Raw genomic sequence first — 18,319 nt, 5'->3', positions numbered from 1 at the left:
TTGTGTTTTGCATTTATTGTTTTTAAAATGTAAAATAATACAAATATTGAAAGAAAAGCGTATAAACTTATCAGCTCTCTTGCAACAATTATGAACATTGAGAAATCCCGCCATGGTGATAACGGAGCAATTCTACTGCACATTGCGTCAGATGTCCTGGTGTAACATTGCCTCGTCCGGCTGCCATCATTAATACCATAATACATCCTACCTCCTCCTGCAGATAGTCCAGAGCCTGCTTAATGCGGAGGACAAAGTTTTCTGGAGTATGATAAGGCTGCAAGAAAAAGAGAAAGAAATAAATGGGCTGTTTATTTCCATTTTTTTTTTTACCCGTGACAGATTTATCACTTGTGACAGCAATAGAACAATATATGACTGCTGACTGTAAGACTTTATGTATAAGTGCAAGTGGACAGAAAAGAAGAGATACTTGGATATTGTAATTTACCTTTCACAAAATAAAAAAAAACATAAATTCTGATGAAAGACAAAAAATGCAAAACAAACCCGAGACACAATATCATCCTCTTACATAATATCACATTCAATGAGCTGCAAAGTCATCGCCCAGGATGGACGCTGATAATGAGTGTTATCTCAAGGAGCACAATAATTAGCGATCGATGTGTCATTAGTAGTGTTGAGCATTCCGATACCGCAAGTATCGGGTATCGGACGATATTTGCGGTATCGGAATTCCGATACCGAATTCCGATACTTCCCGCGTATCGGATACCGGAATCGGAAGTTCCCAGAATTCAAACTGAACGCAGCAGCCAATGAGGAATGATTGGAAGTGTGGGCACATCCTGTTTAGCATGGTGGGCATGTAAGTACTGGCAAGGCTTGGATTGGCTGCTGAAATGATGTCACTCTGCACTATAAAAAAACGCTGCCGCCATTTTGCGCTCACTCTGCTGTGATTTCAGTTAGGGACAGGACGCTGTGTTCTAACTGAGGGCCAGTCGAGCTAGCTAATTGCTTTATTTTCCTTTCCAAAGGCTAATTTAGCAAAACGCTGTGTGTTCTTCACTGTTCACCTTGCTCTTGCCTTGCAGCGCTGTTTTAACAGCGTTCTGCAAGGTCTCTGTGTGTGTGTGTGTGTGCTGCTCACTCTGTAGTCTGTGTGCAGCCATATACCCAGTTGTATTCAGCTCAGGGGGGGTTCACACTGCCTCACACAGTTGTCCTTTTTTGCTCTTAGTGCAGCCTGCTGCACATTTTTTCTCAAATTTCCTATTAGTGTTTTTCCACCAGTCTCCAGCTCTATTGTGGAAAAACACTATATAGGATAACCTAGAGGGGGTTTTTAGGGCCTTGCAGCGCCGTTTACGGCTGTCTGCACGGTCTCCGTGTGAGCCCAGCTCGCCCTGCAGTCTGTGTGCAGCCATAGCCGGTTGGATTCAGCTCAGGGTTCGTTACTGGCTCATACCTTGAGAAAAATTTTCCTTTTTTTCAAATAGTGCAGCCTGTTTAAAATTTGAAAAAAAAAATTCCTATTAGTGTCTTTCCACTCGTATCCAGCTAAATAGTGGAAAAACACTATATAGGATAACCTAGAGGAGGGTTTTTTGGCCTTGCAGCGCCGTTTACGGCTGTCTGCACGGTCTCCGTGTGAGCCCAGCTCGCCCTGTAGTCTGTGTGCAGCCATAGCCGGTTGGATTCAGCTCAGGGTTCGTTACTGGCTCATACCTTGAGAAAAATTTTCCTTTTTTTTCAAATAGTGCAGCCTGTTTAAAATTTGAAAAAAAAAAAATCCTATAAGTGTCTTTCCACTCGTATCCAGCTAAATAGTGGAAAAACACTATATAGGATAACCTAGAGGAGGGTTTTTTGGCCTTGCAGCGCCGTTTACGGCTGTCTGCACGGTCTCCGTGTGAGCGCAGCTCGCCCTGTAGTCTGTGTGCAGCCATAGCCGGTTGGATTCAGCTCAGGGTTCGTTACTGGCTCATACCTTAAGAAAAATTTTCCTTTTTTTGAAATAGTGCAGCCTGTTTAAAATTTGAAAAAAAAAAAATTCCTATTAGTGTCTTTCCACCAGTCTCCAGCTCAATTGTGGAAAAACACTACATAGGATAACCTAGAGGGTTTTTTTTGGGCCTTGCAGCGCCGTTTACGGCTGTCTGCACGGTCTCTGTGTGAGCGCAGCTCGCCCTGTAGTCTGTGTGCAGCCATAGCCGGTTGGATTCAGCTCAGGGTGCGTTACTGCCTCATACCTTGAAAAACAATTTCCTTTTTTTCAAATAGTGCAGCCAGTTTAAAATTTGAAAAAAAAAATTCCTATTAGTGTCTTTCCACTTGTATCCAGCTAAATAGTGGAAAAACACTATATAGGATAACCTAGAGGAGGTTTTTTGGGCCTTGCAGCGCCGTTTACGGCTGTCTGCACGGTCTCCGTGTGATTTAAACTAGCTCTGTAGCCCGATCTGCACCAAAAAAAAAGTTAAGTTCACCAAACACAACTTAACACTTGTGTAGGCCACATTTGAAAAATAATAAAGTTTAGTCCACAATTTACAACATTAGTGTTTCTTACACCTGTCAGGAGGAGCATTACAGGAATAAGCACACTAAGGCCTTAGTACTTTTCTGCTTATCTTTATCTGTCAACCAAGATGAAGAGGGCAGGGAGTAAGGCACGTGGGCGTGGGCGCGGAGCAGGGAGAGGAGCAGGGAGAGGACGTGGTGATTCTGTGCCTGCTGCGGGCGCCGGTGACTCGTCGTCACTCAGTTTCAGCAGGGAACAGTCCTTCATGCGCAGCTTTGTCGGAGAGCGCCGTGCACCGCTGCTGCGTGAAAACCAAATTGAAGCCGTTGTCGGGTGGATGGCAGCTAACGCCTCGGCATCGACTTCAGTTAGTGCCACATCCTCTCAGGCACAGAGCACTGGAGAGCAGCCATCTGTCTCTTCACCACCTGCCAAATTGGCCAGGCAGTCAGAGAGCCCAGGACAGGAGCCGTCTCTACTTCTGTTCTCTGAATCTCTTGGCTTGGAAACAGGGGGCCAGCCAAGCAGCATTGGAGAAATGGAAGAAGAGGCAGTGTGCAGTGATGCCCAACACCTTTTTCTCTCTGACTCTGAAGAGGCAGGTGGGCCAGTGCCTCCGGTGACCACAGCGCAGTACGCATCTGATGATGAAACTCAGGTGCCGCTTTCTCGTGCGTACTGTGCTGCTGAGACTACCCAGGAGGAGCAGTTGGTGGCAGAGGGTAGTGGAGATGATGAGGTCCTTGACCCATCGTGGCGTGAGGAACAGGAAGGTGGTGGGAGCAGCTCAGAGGAAGAGCTTCCTCTTACGGGCCAAAGAGGGAGAGGGAGGGGGAAGACTGCGGAGCCTGTAGCCTCCACTTTGGCACCCGTTAGGAGCCTGTCTCTTTCCAAAGCCAAAAAGGGCGCTCCCAAGACTTGCAGTGCCTGGTCCTTTTTTGACACAGTTGCAGATGACATTTGTTTTGTCAAATGCAAGCTGTGTCATAAAGTAAAAAGAGGGAAAAATGTCAGCAACCTCAATACCACAAATATGTGGAAACATGTGCGGACCAGGCACGCGGTGGAGTTACAGAAACACACTGAAGATGTAGGCCAACCAACAGCGGCAGCTACCACCTCTTCAGCTCGTGTTGCCTCTTCCTCCAGCTCACGCACAGCTGGTTTGGCTTCCTCCCAGAGACCTTGTGTAATTCCACCCACAGCACCACCTTCCCAGTCATCCTCACACTCCCAGTCTACTCTACAGCCATCGGTAGTACAGGCATGGGAGAAAAGGCGGGCATTCTCGGCCAACCACCCCCGAGCACAGGCTCTGAATGCAGGCATTGCCAAACTGTTGTCCCTGGAAATGCTCTCGTTCAGGCTGGTGGAGACTGACAGCTTCCGTGACTTGATGGCATTGGCAGTCCCACAGTACAAGGTGCCCAGCCGCTTTTACTTCAACAGGCAGGCTGTCCCTGCCCTGCACAGGCATGTTGAGGCAAACATAAAACATGCGCTACTGAACGCCGTCAGTAGCAAGGTCCACCTCACCACCGATGCGTGGACCAGTCAGCATGGACAGGGGCGATATGTTTCCCTCACTGCCCATTGGGTTAATGTTGTTGAGCCAGGTACAGATCGTGCGAGTGGCGCAGGACGTGTCCTGCCCACTCCAAGGATTGCAGGAATCCAGTCTGTACGCATCGACTCCTCCTCTTACACCAGTTCCTCTGATTCCTCTCTGCAGGATCCGTCACAGTCCACCCCCACATGGACCCGTGAACGTTTACCTATGACCGACATGAGCACAGCCGTGGCCAAACGTCAGCAGGCCGTCTTGAAACTAGTTTCATTGGGGCATCGAAGCCACACAGCGCAGGAGCTCTGGAATGCCATCAAGCAGGAGAGCGATGTGTGGTTACTGCCAGCGAATCTCCAGCCAGGCATGGTAGTGTGTGACAATGGCCGAAATCTGGTGGCAGCTTTGGCCCTTGGCAACCTCACTCACATCCCATGTCTGGCACATGTGCTCAATTTGGTTGTGCAGAGTTTTCTGAGGGACTATCCGGATCTTGATGCCCTGCTGCACAAGGTCCGCCTAGAGTGTGCTCACTTGCGGCGTTCCAGCTTGGCCAGATCCCGCATTGCTGCTCTGCAGCGCAGATTCCGCCTTCCGGAACACCGCATCATATGTGACCTACCTACCCGGTGGAATTCCACGTTACATATGTTGGAGCGGTTGTGTGAGCAGCAGCAAGCAGTTATGGAGTACCAGCTGCATCAGGCGCAAAGAAGTCGCAGTCAGCGCCGATCAGACTTCACAACCACAGAGTGGGCCACTCTGAAGGACGTCTGCCAGGTTTTGCGTCCTTTTGATTATTCCACGCGGATGGCAAGTGCAGATGATGCACTAGTCAGCATGACTGTCCCCCTTATCTGCCTGCTTCAGCAAACTTTGCAAGGGTTAAGGGATGATGTGGTGGAAGAGGTGGAGGATGAGGAGTCACCTTTTCCATCAGCTTCTGGAGAGTCAGCGCCACGTGGTTCCTCACAAAGGGGTACGCAGGGGCCAATTTGTGAGGAGGATGAGGAGGAGTCAATGGACGAGGAAGAGCTCCGTCCAGAGGAGGGAGCGACACAATTGTCCAGTGGTCAGTGTGTACAGCGAGGGTGGGGTGATGACGAGCGGGCAGAGATCATGTCTCAAGCAGGGGACAGCGTTTCTGGGCCGGTTGGCACTCTGCAGCACATGGTGGATTTTATGCTGCAGTGCCTGAGAAACGACCGCCGCATCGACCACATTCTCAACATGCCTGATTATTGGGTGTTCACCCTCCTCGATCCTCGCTACCGGGACAACATCCAAAACCTCATCCCTGCGTTGACCCGGGAGCGTAAATTGCGGGAGTACCACGACACACTGGTGAATTCCATCATCTTCTCCTGTCCAACTGAGAGGAGTGCTGCTAGTGCTTTACAAAGCAGCTCAGTGCGTCGAGGCAGTGGGTGAGGCTCTGCCCAAAGAGGGAGCAGAAGCAGTGCCTCTGCCCAAGGCAAGCCGAGTATGGCACAACTCTGGCACACTTTTGTGTGCACCGCCCCAAATGTCTACACCATCACCGGCGGCTCCAGTCAGCAGGAGGCAACGGTTCCGTCAGATGGTGACAGACTACATGGCTTGCCCTCTTACTGTACTCCCCGACGGCTCTTCCCCGTTCAAGTTTTGGGTCTCTAAGCTGGATACATGGCCAGAGCTAAGTCAGTATGCATTGGAGGTGCTGGCTTGCCCTGCGGCTAGTGTCTTATCGGAACGTGTCTTTAGTGCCGCAGGTGGTGTACTAACAGACCGTCGCATGCGACTATCCTCCGATAACGTTGACCGGCTTACTTTCCTGAAAATGAACCAGGCCTGGATCTCGCAGGAATTTGCCACTCCTCTGCCTGATTAATTAATTGGGTGTCATCCAGGTCTTCTGCTGTGTTCATCTTTCTACCACCTGAAATGCTATTCCTGGGCTCCAACACCGCCAGTTGCGGCTCAGAAGTGCAGGCTGCACAGTCAAAACATACGACCCAGTGTTATTGGGTTTCAGTAACGTCAGCTGATCCCCAGCTGTGTAGCGTCCACGCTGGGATCTGGAGCAGCGTGGACGCACAGGCACTGACAGCCTGACACCAAATTATGTCAGAAGACAGGCAGCGCTAATTGGGCATGGCCAAGGGATAACAGAACAGCGCAGGCTCCGTGACAGCTTAAAACAACGCTGAGGAGGCAGCACACGGCACCAAGGGGATAGGAATGACAGCTGTGCTGTGTCCCATTACGAAGGAAATTCGCACCTCCGTGACGGTTTAACGGTATAAGGGGACACATTTTTAGTGTTTACTTCTGTGTTTGCAAGGAGCATAATTAAAAGAGCAACCTTTTCCTTTTGCATCCTTAGCGCTGCACAAGATGGCTCTTTCAGCTACAAACGTCTTGGGGGGGGGAAGTTAAAGGTTCCCTTTCAACTTGCTCCAATCAGGCTTCGGCCTACACTCTGTTCCTCTGCTCCTCCTGCTGTCCCTGGGCTCTAACACCGCCAGTTGGTGCCTGGAAGTGCTGTGTGCACAGTCAACAGTCGCTCCTCTGTTATTGGGGTTCAGTAACGTCAGCTGATCCCCAGCTGTGTGTGCGGTAATACCTCCAATCTGCTCCTCCTGCTGTCCCTGGGCTCTAACACCGCCAGTTGGTGCCTGGAAGTGCTGTGTGCACAGTCAACAGTCGCTCCTCTGTTATTGGGGTTCAGTAACGTCAGCTGATCCCCAGCTGTGTGTGCGGTAATACCTCCAATCTGCTCCTCCTGCTGTCCCTGGGCTCTAACACCGCCAGTTGGTGCCTGGAAGTGCTGTGTGCACAGTCAACAGTCGCTCCTCTGTTATTGGGGTTCAGTAACGTCAGCTGATCCCCAGCTGTGTGTGCGGTAATACCTCCAATCTGCTCCTCCTGCTGTCCCTGGGCTCTAACACCGCCAGTTGGTGCCTGGAAGTGCTGTGTGCACAGTCAACAGTCGCTCCTCTGTTATTGGGGTTCAGTAACGTCAGCTGATCCCCAGCTGTGTATCCGGCAACGTGTCATGCGACCGCCACGCTGGCACAACTAAAATGTAAGGGGACCTGTCCCCCCCCCCCCCTAGGCGTTTGTTACTGAAAGAGCCACCATGTGCAGCACTAATACTGCACAAGGGAAAGGTCGCTCTTGAAATTATGCTCCTTGGAAACGCTGAACTACACACTCATGTAATGTGTCCCCTCACACCGTCCAACCGTCCCAGAGGTGGGACTTTCCTTTGTAATGTGACGCAGCACAGCCGTCATTGCTACCCCCTTGGCACCGTGCGCTGCCTCCTTAGCGTTGTTTGATTCCGTCATGGACCCTGCACTGTTATGTTATCCCTTGGCCATGCACAGTTTGCGCTGCCCGTCCTCTGACATCATTTGTTGTCGTCCTGGCTGCGCCTGTGCGTCCACGCTGCCCGAAATCCCACCTCGCAGTGTCGTCTAATGTGATCCCACAGTGGGCCTGGTATCCATGGCCATGCGCAGTGCATATACTAGCCTCTCATTCCCCTTCTTCATGCTTCTTCAGACTAGGCGGCGTCAGCTGATCCCTAATAGCATGCCACGGCCGTGACGCCGCACAGTCTGAAGAAGCATGAAGGAGGTGAGTGAGAGGCAATGATATGCACTGCGCATGCCCATGGATCCCTGGCCCGCAGTGGGATTACATTTGATGACACTGCAAGGTTGGATCTCGGGCAGCTTTGACGCACAGGCACTGCCAGCCTGACACCTAAATGATGTCAGAAGACGGGCACCGCTAACTGTGCATGGCCAAGGGATAACATTACAGCGCGGGCTCCGTGACAGAACCAAACAACGTTGAGGAGGTGGCGCACGGCACCAAGGGGGTTGGAATGACGGCTGTGCTGTGTCACATTACAAAGGAAAGTCCCACTTCCGGGATGGTTTGACGGTGTGAGGGGACACATTATATGAGTGTGTACTTCAGCGTTTGCAAGGAGCATTATTTTCGGAGCCACCATTTTCCATGTGCAGTATTACTGCTGTACAAGATGGCTCTTTCAGCAACAAATGCCTGGGGGGGGGGGGGGTTAAAGGTTCCTTTTACACTTGCTCCACTGCAGGCTTCGGCCTACACTCTGCACCTCTTTGATTCCCTGGGTTTCAACACTGTCAGTTGACACCTGGAAGTGTTGTCTACACAGAAAAAACACTAGGTGATGTGTCAGTGGGGTTCAGTCCTCCTGCTGACCCTGGGCTCTAACAACGCTAGTTTTTGCCCGGAAATGCTAGCTGCACAGAGGAAAACACCAGCCAATGTGTTAGTGGGGTTCAGCACCGCCAGCTGTTCCCCTGCTGTGTAGTCGGCATCGTGTCCAGCACAAGCCACGCTGGCACAACCGACCAAAAGCTTCCACCAGTGCAGGCTTCGGCCTACACTTTGCTCCTCTCCTCCTCCTGCTGACCCTGGGCTCAAACACCGCTAGTTTTTGCCCGGAACTGCTAGCTGCACAGAGAAAAACACCAGCCAATGTGTTAGTGGGGTTCAGCAACGCCAGCTGTTCCCCTGCTGTGTAGCTGGCAACGTGTCCTGCAAACGCCACGCAGGCACATGAACTGAAATTGAAGGGAGCCTGGCCCCCTCTCCCCCAGGTGTTTCTATGTATAACAGCCACCTTGTACAGCAGTACTGCTGCATTTGTACAAGGTGGCTGACTTTTTATCCTTGCCCACGTGGAACTCAACACGTACAAAATGTGTCTCTTTGAGACCATTCCACTGTCCCTGAGGTGTGACTTTCCTTTCTAATGATACGCAGCACCCCCCTTGGTAGCGCTTCCCGTCTTCTGACATCATCGGTTGGCTAGTTGCGCCTGTGCGTCCGCCCTGCCTGAATAAAATGCTCCTCGTTGTCTTAATTATTTTGACTGCGAGGGTGTGATTGATGGGCACGAGCAGTGCATATCTTCGCCTGTCTTAACTCATCTCCTTCCGCCTTCTTCAGACTGTGCAGCCTCATGGCCGCGGCATGCGAGAAGGGATCAGATGAGGCCGCCCAGTCTGAAGCAGGTGTAAGGACATGTGTGAGCGGCAAACATATTTAGTGCACCAGGGCACGAATCCCAGCACCGCAGTGTGATTTTTTAAAAACACACTGTGGGTCTGGGATTCATGTCCACCGCTAACCGCAACGGCCAACATGAAATGAGGTCATAAGACAGGAAGCGCTCACAGCGCATAGCCAAGGGATCACAAGAGCGCAGACTCCTGTACAGCAACTAACAACGCTCAGGAAGCTGCGCCCATGCAAAAAGGTGTTATTTTCGACACCTGTGCTGCTTTTCTTTAAAAGACAAGTCACGCCTCCACTACTGTTTAACAGTATAATAGGCTAAATAGTGTACGTGTTGCATTCAGCGTGTGCAAGTAGACAAATTAATAGAGCAACCTTTTACTTGTGCAGCATTAATGCTGCAGAAGGAGTGGCTCTTGTACTTTGTAACACCTGAGGGGGGTTAAAGGTAACCTTTGAAATTGGTTCAACTAGGCTTCGGCCTACACTCTGCTCCTCTCCTCCTCCTGCTGACCCTGGGCTCTAACAACGCTAGTTTTTGCCCGGAAATGCTAGCTGCACAGAGAAAAACACCAGCCAATGTGTTAGTGGGGTTCAGCACCGCCAGCTGTTCCCCCGCTGTGTAGCCGGCATCGTGTCCAGCAAAAGCCACGCTGGCACAACCGACCAAAAGCTGCCACCAGTGCAGGCTTCGGCCTACACTTTGCTCCTCTCCTCCTCCTGCTGACCCTGGGCTCAAACACCGCTAGTTTTTGCCCGGAAATGCTAGCTGCACAGAGAAAAACACCAGCCAATGTGTTAGTGGGGTTCAGCACCGCCAGCTGTTCCCCCGCTGTGTAGCCGGCATCGTGTCCAGCAAAAGCCACGCTGGCACAACCGACCAAAAGCTGCCACCAGTGCAGGCTTCGGCCTACACTTTGCTCCTCTCCTCCTCCTCCTGCTGACCCTGGGCTCTAACACCGCTAGTTTTTGCCCGGACATGCAATCTGCACAGAGAAAAACACCAGTCAATGTGTCAGTGGGGTTCAGCAACGCCAGCTGTTCCCCTGCTGTGTAGCTTGCAACGTGACCTGCAAACGCCACGCAGGCACATGAACTGAAATTGAAGGGAGCCTGCCCCCCACCCCCAGGTGTTTCTATGTATAACAGCCACCTTGTACAGCAGTACTGCTGCATTTGTACAAGGTGGCTGACTTTTTCTCCTTGCCCACGTGGAACTCAACACGTACAAAATGTGTCTCATTAGAGACCATTACAATGTCCCTGAGGTGTGACTTTCCTTTGTAATGACACGCAGCACCACCCTTGTTAGCGCTGCCCGTCTTTTGACATCATTGGTTAGCTGGCTGCGCCTGTGCATCTCCCCTGCTCGAAACAACGCCCCTCGGTGTCTTATTTTTTTGGACAGCGAGGGTGTGATTGATGGGCATGTGCAGTGCATATGTTTGCCTGTGTTCACTCATCTCCTTCCGCCTTCTTCAGACTGGGTGTCCTCATGGCCGCGGCATGCGATAAGGGATCAGATGAGGCCGCCCAGTCTGAAGCAGGTGTAAGGACATGTGTGAGCGGCAAACATATTTAGTGCACAAGGGCAAGAATCCCAGCACCGCAGTGTGATTTTTAAAAAAAAACACTGTGGGTCTGGGATTCATGTCCATCGCTAACCGCAACGGCCAACATGAAATGAGGTCATAAGACAGGAAGCGCTCACAGCGCATAGCCAAGGGATCACAAGAGCGCAGACTCCTGTACAGCAACTAACAAAGCTCAGGAAGCTGCGCCCATGCAAAAAGGTGTTATTTTCGACACCTGTGCTGCTTTTCTTTAAAAAGACAAGTCACGCCTCCACTACTGTTTAACAGTATAATGGGCTAAATAGTGTACGTGTTGCATTCAGCGTGTGCAAGTAGACAAATTAATAGAGCAACCTTTTACTTGTGCAGCATTAATGCTGCAGAAGGAGTGGCTCTTGTACTTTGCAACACCTGAGGGGGGGTTAAAGGTAACCTTTGAAATTGGTTCAACTAGGCTTCGGCCTACACTCTGCTCCTCTCCTCCTCCTGCTGACCCTGGGCTCTAACAACGCTAGTTTTTGCCCGGAAATGCTAGCTGCACAGAGAAAAACACCAGCCAATGTGTTAGTGGGGTTCAGCACCGCCAGCTGTTCCCCCGCTGTGTAGCCGGCATCGTGTCCAGCAAAAGCCACGCTGGCACAACCGACCAAAAGCTGCCACCAGTGCAGGCTTCGGCCTACACTTTGCTCCTCTCCTCCTCCTGCTGACCCTGGGCTCAAACACCGCTAGTTTTTGCCCGGAAATGCTAGCTGCACAGAGAAAAACACCAGCCAATGTGTTAGTGGGGTTCAGCACCGCCAGCTGTTCCCCCGCTGTGTAGCCGGCATCGTGTCCAGCACAAGCCACGCTGGCACAACCGACCAAAAGCTGCCACCAGTGCAGGCTTCGGCCTACACTTTGCTCCTCTCCTCCTCCTGCTGACCCTGGGCTCAAACACCGCCAGTTTTTGCCCGGACATGCGATCTGCACAGAGAAAAACACCAGCCAATGTGTTAGTGGGGTTCAGCACCGCCAGCTGTTCCCCTGCTGTGTAGTCGGCATCGTGTCCAGCACAAGCCACGCTGGCACAACCGACCAAAAGCTTCCACCAGTGCAGGCTTCGGCCTACACTTTGCTCCTCTCCTCCTCCTGCTGACCCTGGGCTCAAACACCGCTAGTTTTTGCCCGGAACTGCTAGCTGCACAGAGAAAAACACCAGCCAATGTGTTAGTGGGGTTCAGCAACGCCAGCTGTTCCCCTGCTGTGTAGCTGGCAACGTGTCCTGCAAACGCCACGCAGGCACATGAACTGAAATTGAAGGGAGCCTGGCCCCCTCTCCCCCAGGTGTTTCTATGTATAACAGCCACCTTGTACAGCAGTACTGCTGCATTTGTACAAGGTGGCTGACTTTTTATCCTTGCCCACGTGGAACTCAACACGTACAAAATGTGTCTCTTTGAGACCATTCCACTGTCCCTGAGGTGTGACTTTCCTTTCTAATGATACGCAGCACCCCCCTTGGTAGCGCTTCCCGTCTTCTGACATCATCGGTTGGCTAGTTGCGCCTGTGCGTCCGCCCTGCCTGAATAAAATGCTCCTCGTTGTCTTAATTATTTTGACTGCGAGGGTGTGATTGATGGGCACGAGCAGTGCATATCTTCGCCTGTCTTAACTCATCTCCTTCCGCCTTCTTCAGACTGTGCAGCCTCATGGCCGCGGCATGCGAGAAGGGATCAGATGAGGCCGCCCAGTCTGAAGCAGGTGTAAGGACATGTGTGAGCGGCAAACATATTTAGTGCACCAGGGCACGAATCCCAGCACCGCAGTGTGATTTTTTAAAAACACACTGTGGGTCTGGGATTCATGTCCACCGCTAACCGCAACGGCCAACATGAAATGAGGTCATAAGACAGGAAGCGCTCACAGCGCATAGCCAAGGGATCACAAGAGCGCAGACTCCTGTACAGCAACTAACAACGCTCAGGAAGCTGCGCCCATGCAAAAAGGTGTTATTTTCGACACCTGTGCTGCTTTTCTTTAAAAGACAAGTCACGCCTCCACTACTGTTTAACAGTATAATAGGCTAAATAGTGTACGTGTTGCATTCAGCGTGTGCAAGTAGACAAATTAATAGAGCAACCTTTTACTTGTGCAGCATTAATGCTGCAGAAGGAGTGGCTCTTGTACTTTGTAACACCTGAGGGGGGTTAAAGGTAACCTTTGAAATTGGTTCAACTAGGCTTCGGCCTACACTCTGCTCCTCTCCTCCTCCTGCTGACCCTGGGCTCTAACAACGCTAGTTTTTGCCCGGAAATGCTAGCTGCACAGAGAAAAACACCAGCCAATGTGTTAGTGGGGTTCAGCACCGCCAGCTGTTCCCCCGCTGTGTAGCCGGCATCGTGTCCAGCAAAAGCCACGCTGGCACAACCGACCAAAAGCTGCCACCAGTGCAGGCTTCGGCCTACACTTTGCTCCTCTCCTCCTCCTGCTGACCCTGGGCTCAAACACCGCTAGTTTTTGCCCGGAAATGCTAGCTGCACAGAGAAAAACACCAGCCAATGTGTTAGTGGGGTTCAGCACCGCCAGCTGTTCCCCCGCTGTGTAGCCGGCATCGTGTCCAGCAAAAGCCACGCTGGCACAACCGACCAAAAGCTGCCACCAGTGCAGGCTTCGGCCTACACTTTGCTCCTCTCCTCCTCCTCCTGCTGACCCTGGGCTCTAACACCGCTAGTTTTTGCCCGGACATGCAATCTGCACAGAGAAAAACACCAGTCAATGTGTCAGTGGGGTTCAGCAACGCCAGCTGTTCCCCTGCTGTGTAGCTTGCAACGTGACCTGCAAACGCCACGCAGGCACATGAACTGAAATTGAAGGGAGCCTGCCCCCCACCCCCAGGTGTTTCTATGTATAACAGCCACCTTGTACAGCAGTACTGCTGCATTTGTACAAGGTGGCTGACTTTTTCTCCTTGCCCACGTGGAACTCAACACGTACAAAATGTGTCTCATTAGAGACCATTACAATGTCCCTGAGGTGTGACTTTCCTTTGTAATGACACGCAGCACCACCCTTGTTAGCGCTGCCCGTCTTTTGACATCATTGGTTAGCTGGCTGCGCCTGTGCATCTCCCCTGCTCGAAACAACGCCCCTCGGTGTCTTATTTTTTTGGACAGCGAGGGTGTGATTGATGGGCATGTGCAGTGCATATGTTTGCCTGTGTTCACTCATCTCCTTCCGCCTTCTTCAGACTGGGTGTCCTCATGGCCGCGGCATGCGATAAGGGATCAGATGAGGCCGCCCAGTCTGAAGCAGGTGTAAGGACATGTGTGAGCGGCAAACATATTTAGTGCACAAGGGCAAGAATCCCAGCACCGCAGTGTGATTTTTAAAAAAAAACACTGTGGGTCTGGGATTCATGTCCATCGCTAACCGCAACGGCCAACATGAAATGAGGTCATAAGACAGGAAGCGCTCACAGCGCATAGCCAAGGGATCACAAGAGCGCAGACTCCTGTACAGCAACTAACAAAGCTCAGGAAGCTGCGCCCATGCAAAAAGGTGTTATTTTCGACACCTGTGCTGCTTTTCTTTAAAAAGACAAGTCACGCCTCCACTACTGTTTAACAGTATAATGGGCTAAATAGTGTACGTGTTGCATTCAGCGTGTGCAAGTAGACAAATTAATAGAGCAACCTTTTACTTGTGCAGCATTAATGCTGCAGAAGGAGTGGCTCTTGTACTTTGCAACACCTGAGGGGGGGTTAAAGGTAACCTTTGAAATTGGTTCAACTAGGCTTCGGCCTACACTCTGCTCCTCTCCTCCTCCTGCTGACCCTGGGCTCTAACAACGCTAGTTTTTGCCCGGAAATGCTAGCTGCACAGAGAAAAACACCAGCCAATGTGTTAGTGGGGTTCAGCACCGCCAGCTGTTCCCCCGCTGTGTAGCCGGCATCGTGTCCAGCAAAAGCCACGCTGGCACAACCGACCAAAAGCTGCCACCAGTGCAGGCTTCGGCCTACACTTTGCTCCTCTCCTCCTCCTGCTGACCCTGGGCTCAAACACCGCTAGTTTTTGCCCGGAAATGCTAGCTGCACAGAGAAAAACACCAGCCAATGTGTTAGTGGGGTTCAGCACCGCCAGCTGTTCCCCCGCTGTGTAGCCGGCATCGTGTCCAGCACAAGCCACGCTGGCACAACCGACCAAAAGCTGCCACCAGTGCAGGCTTCGGCCTACACTTTGCTCCTCTCCTCCTCCTGCTGACCCTGGGCTCAAACACCGCCAGTTTTTGCCCGGACATGCGATCTGCACAGAGAAAAACACCAGCCAATGTGTTAGTGGGGTTCAGCACCGCCAGCTGTTCCCCCGCTGTGTAGCCGGCATCGTGTCCAGCAAAAGCCACGCTGGCACAACCGACCAAAAGCTGCCACCAGTGCAGGCTTCGGCCTACACTTTGCTCCTCTCCTCCTCCTGCTGACCCTGGGCTCAAACACCGCTAGTTTTTGCCCGGAAATGCTAGCTGCACAGAGAAAAACACCAGCCAATGTGTTAGTGGGGTTCAGCACCGCCAGCTGTTCCCCCGCTGTGTAGCCGGCATCGTGTCCAGCACAAGCCACGCTGGCACAACCGACCAAAAGCTGCCACCAGTGCAGGCTTCGGCCTACACTTTGCTCCTCTCCTCCTCCTGCTGACCCTGGGCTCAAACACCGCCAGTTTTTGCCCGGACATGCGATCTGCACAGAGAAAAACACCAGCCAATGTGTTAGTGGGGTTCAGCAACGCCAGCTGTTCCCCTGCTGTGTAGCTTGCAACGTGACCTGCAAACGCCACGCAGGCACATGAACTGAAATTGAAGGGAGCCTGGCCCCCACCCCCAGGTGTTTCTATGTATAACAGCCACCTTGTACAGCAGTACTGCTGCATTTGTACAAGGTGGCTGATGTTTTCTCCTTGCCCACGTGGAACTCAACACGTACAAAATGTGTCTCTTTGAGACCATTCCACTGTCCCTGAGGTGTGACTTTCCTTTCTAATGATACGCAGCACCCCCCTTGGTAGCGCTTCCCGTCTTCTGACATCATTGGTTGGCTACTTGCGCCTGTTCGTCCGCCCTGCCTGAATAAAATGCTCCTCGTTGTCTTAATTATTTTGACTGCGAGGGTGTGATTGATGGGCACGAGCAGTGCATATCTTCGCCTGTCTTAACTCATCTCCTTCCGCCTTCTTCAGACTGTGCAGCCTCATGGCCGCGGCATGCGAGAAGGGATCAGCAGAGGCCGCCCAGTCTGAAGCAGGTGTAAGGATGTGTGTGAGCGGCCAAAATATTTACTGCTCAAGGCCACGAATCCCAGCACCGCAGTGTGGCTTTATGAAAAGACACTGTGGGTCTGGGATTTATGGCCATCGTTAACCGCACCGGCCAACATGAAATGATGTCATAAGATGGGCAGCGCTAACAGGGCATTGCCAAGGGATAACACAAGAGCGCAGACTCCTGTACAGCAAATAACAACGCTCAGGAAGCTGCGCCAAGCACCAAGGCGTTATTTTGGACACCTGTGCTGCATCTCATCAAAAAACCAAGTCACGCATCCACTACAGTTTGACTGTAGAATGGGGTAAATTGTGTATGTCTTTCATTCAGCGTGTGCAAGTAGACAAATTAATAGAGCAACCTTTCACTTGTGCAGCATTAATACTGCACAAGGTGTGTCTCTTGTACTTTGTAACACCTGAGGGGGGGGGTTAAAGGTTTCCTTTGAAATTGGTTCAACTAGGCTTCGGCCTACACTCTGCTCCTCTCCTCCTCCTCCTGCTTCAACACGGGCTCTAACATCGCTAGTTTTTGCCCGCAAGTGCTAGCTGCACAGAGAAAAACACACGCCATTGTGTTAGTGGGGTTCAGCAACGCCAGCTGTTCCCCCAGTGTGTAGCCGGCAAAGTGTCCTGCAAACGCAACGCAGACACAAAGCTGCCTCCAGTGCAGGCTTCGGCCTACACTCATCTCCCCCTACTTACCCTTTGCTCCAACACCGCTAGTTGGGGCTCTAGGAAGACAATCTTTAATAGGCAAGGCAACGCATCTGGGTTCCAGCACCGCCAGCTGGTTCTCGGCAGTGTTCTTGTCACAGGTACTCCCTCGTGCCAAGCCTGGTTTCAGCACCGTCAGCTGTTTCCGGGTTGTGTCAACTTCACTGAGACGCCTATGCTTGCCCCGTCGTGGTGCGGTCGAGTTAGCCAACTCCAGGGTGCCTCCAGTTTAGGAGCTTCCTATGTGGGCTGCGTGAACTGGTAGTCAAGGCTGGTTCTGTAGTGCCAGTAGGCCCAGCTCCCCCTGTAGGACTGTTGGGGTTCGGTAACTGCGGCTGCCTCGCGGCCTAGCTGTTCTCTCCTCTCCTGTGGACCTTCGGGTCCACCACCTGGTTCCAGCACCGTCAGCTGGTTCCGGGCCGAGCCTTTGGCTTAGGTGCCTCCTCCTGGGTATCCGAGTTCCGCCAACGCCAGGCGGTCCTTGGTAGTGCTTTTAAGCGCGGGCACCTACAGCTTAGTAACCGGGTTCCAGCACCGTCAGCTGGTCCTCAGTCGTGCCATTGGCTCTTGCACACTGGGGCAACGCATCTGGGTTCCAGCACCGCCAGCTGGTTCTCGGCAGTGTTCTTGTCACAGGTACTCCCTCGTGCCAAGCCTGGTTTCAGCACCGTCAGCTGTTTCCGGGTTGTGTCAACTTCACTGAGACGCCTATGCTTGCCCCGTCGTGGTGCGGTCGAGTTAGCCAACTCCAGGGTGCCTCCAGTTTAGGAGCTTCCTATGTGGGCTGCGTGAACTGGTAGTCAAGGCTGGTTCTGTAGTGCCAGTAGGCCCAGCTCCCACTGTAGGACTGTTGGGGTTCGGTAACTGCGGCTGCCTCGCGGCCTAGCTGTTCTCTCCTCTCCTGTGGACCTTCGGGTCCACCACCTGGTTCCAGCACCGTCAGCTGGTTCCGGGCCGAGCCTTTGGCTTAGGTGCCTCCTCCTGGGTATCCGAGTTCCGCCAACGCCAGGCGGTCCTTGGTAGTGCTTTTAAGCGCGGGCACCTACAGCTTAGTAACCGGGTTCCAGCACCGTCAGCTGGTCCTCGGTCGTGCCATTGGCTCTTGCACACTGGGGCAACGCATCCGGGTTCCAGCACCGCCAGCTGGTTCTCGGCAGTGTTCTTGTCACAGGTACTCCCTCGTGCCAAGCCTGGTTTCAGCACCGTCAGCTGTTTCCGGGTTGTGTCAACTTCACTGAGACGCCTATGCTTGCCCCGTCGTGGTGCGGTCGAGTTAGCCAACTCCAGGGTGCCTCCAGTTTAGGAGCTTCCTATGTGGGCTGCGTGAACTGGTAGTCAAGGCTGGTTCTGTAGTGCCAGTAGGCCCAGCTCCCCCTGTAGGACTGTTGGGGTTCGGTAACTGCGGCTGCCTCGCGGCCTAGCTGTTCTCTCCTCTCCTGTGGACCTTCGGGTCCACCACCTGGTTCCAGCACCGTCAGCTGGTTCCGGGCCGAGCCTTTGGCTTAGGTGCCTCCTCCTGGGTATCCGAGTTCCGCCAACGCCAGGCGGTCCTTGGTAGTGCTTTTAAGCGCGGGCACCTACAGCTTAGTAACCGGGTTCCAGCACCGTCAGCTGGTCCTCAGTCGT

At 52.4% G+C, this 18,319-nt stretch overlaps 1 protein-coding gene across 1 annotated transcript in view; it reads right to left on the bottom strand.

Moving 5' to 3' along the window:
* The window catches only part of PLB1 (phospholipase B1), a 126,319-nt gene that overhangs the window by 63,872 nt on the left and 44,128 nt on the right, over window positions 1–18,319 (bottom strand). The window contains exon 23 of the mRNA XM_069768351.1: window positions 212–277. Coding sequence (XP_069624452.1) covers window positions 212–277 — 66 coding nt within the window. The remainder of the gene's footprint in view (window positions 1–211; window positions 278–18,319) is intronic.

This window comes from Ranitomeya imitator, chromosome 5 (genome assembly GCF_032444005.1).
Source record: "Ranitomeya imitator isolate aRanImi1 chromosome 5, aRanImi1.pri, whole genome shotgun sequence".
Lineage (NCBI taxonomy): Eukaryota > Metazoa > Chordata > Amphibia > Anura > Dendrobatidae > Ranitomeya > Ranitomeya imitator.
The sequence above is the reverse complement of the archived record's forward strand: the minus strand, read 5'-3'. Positions and strand labels throughout refer to the sequence as shown.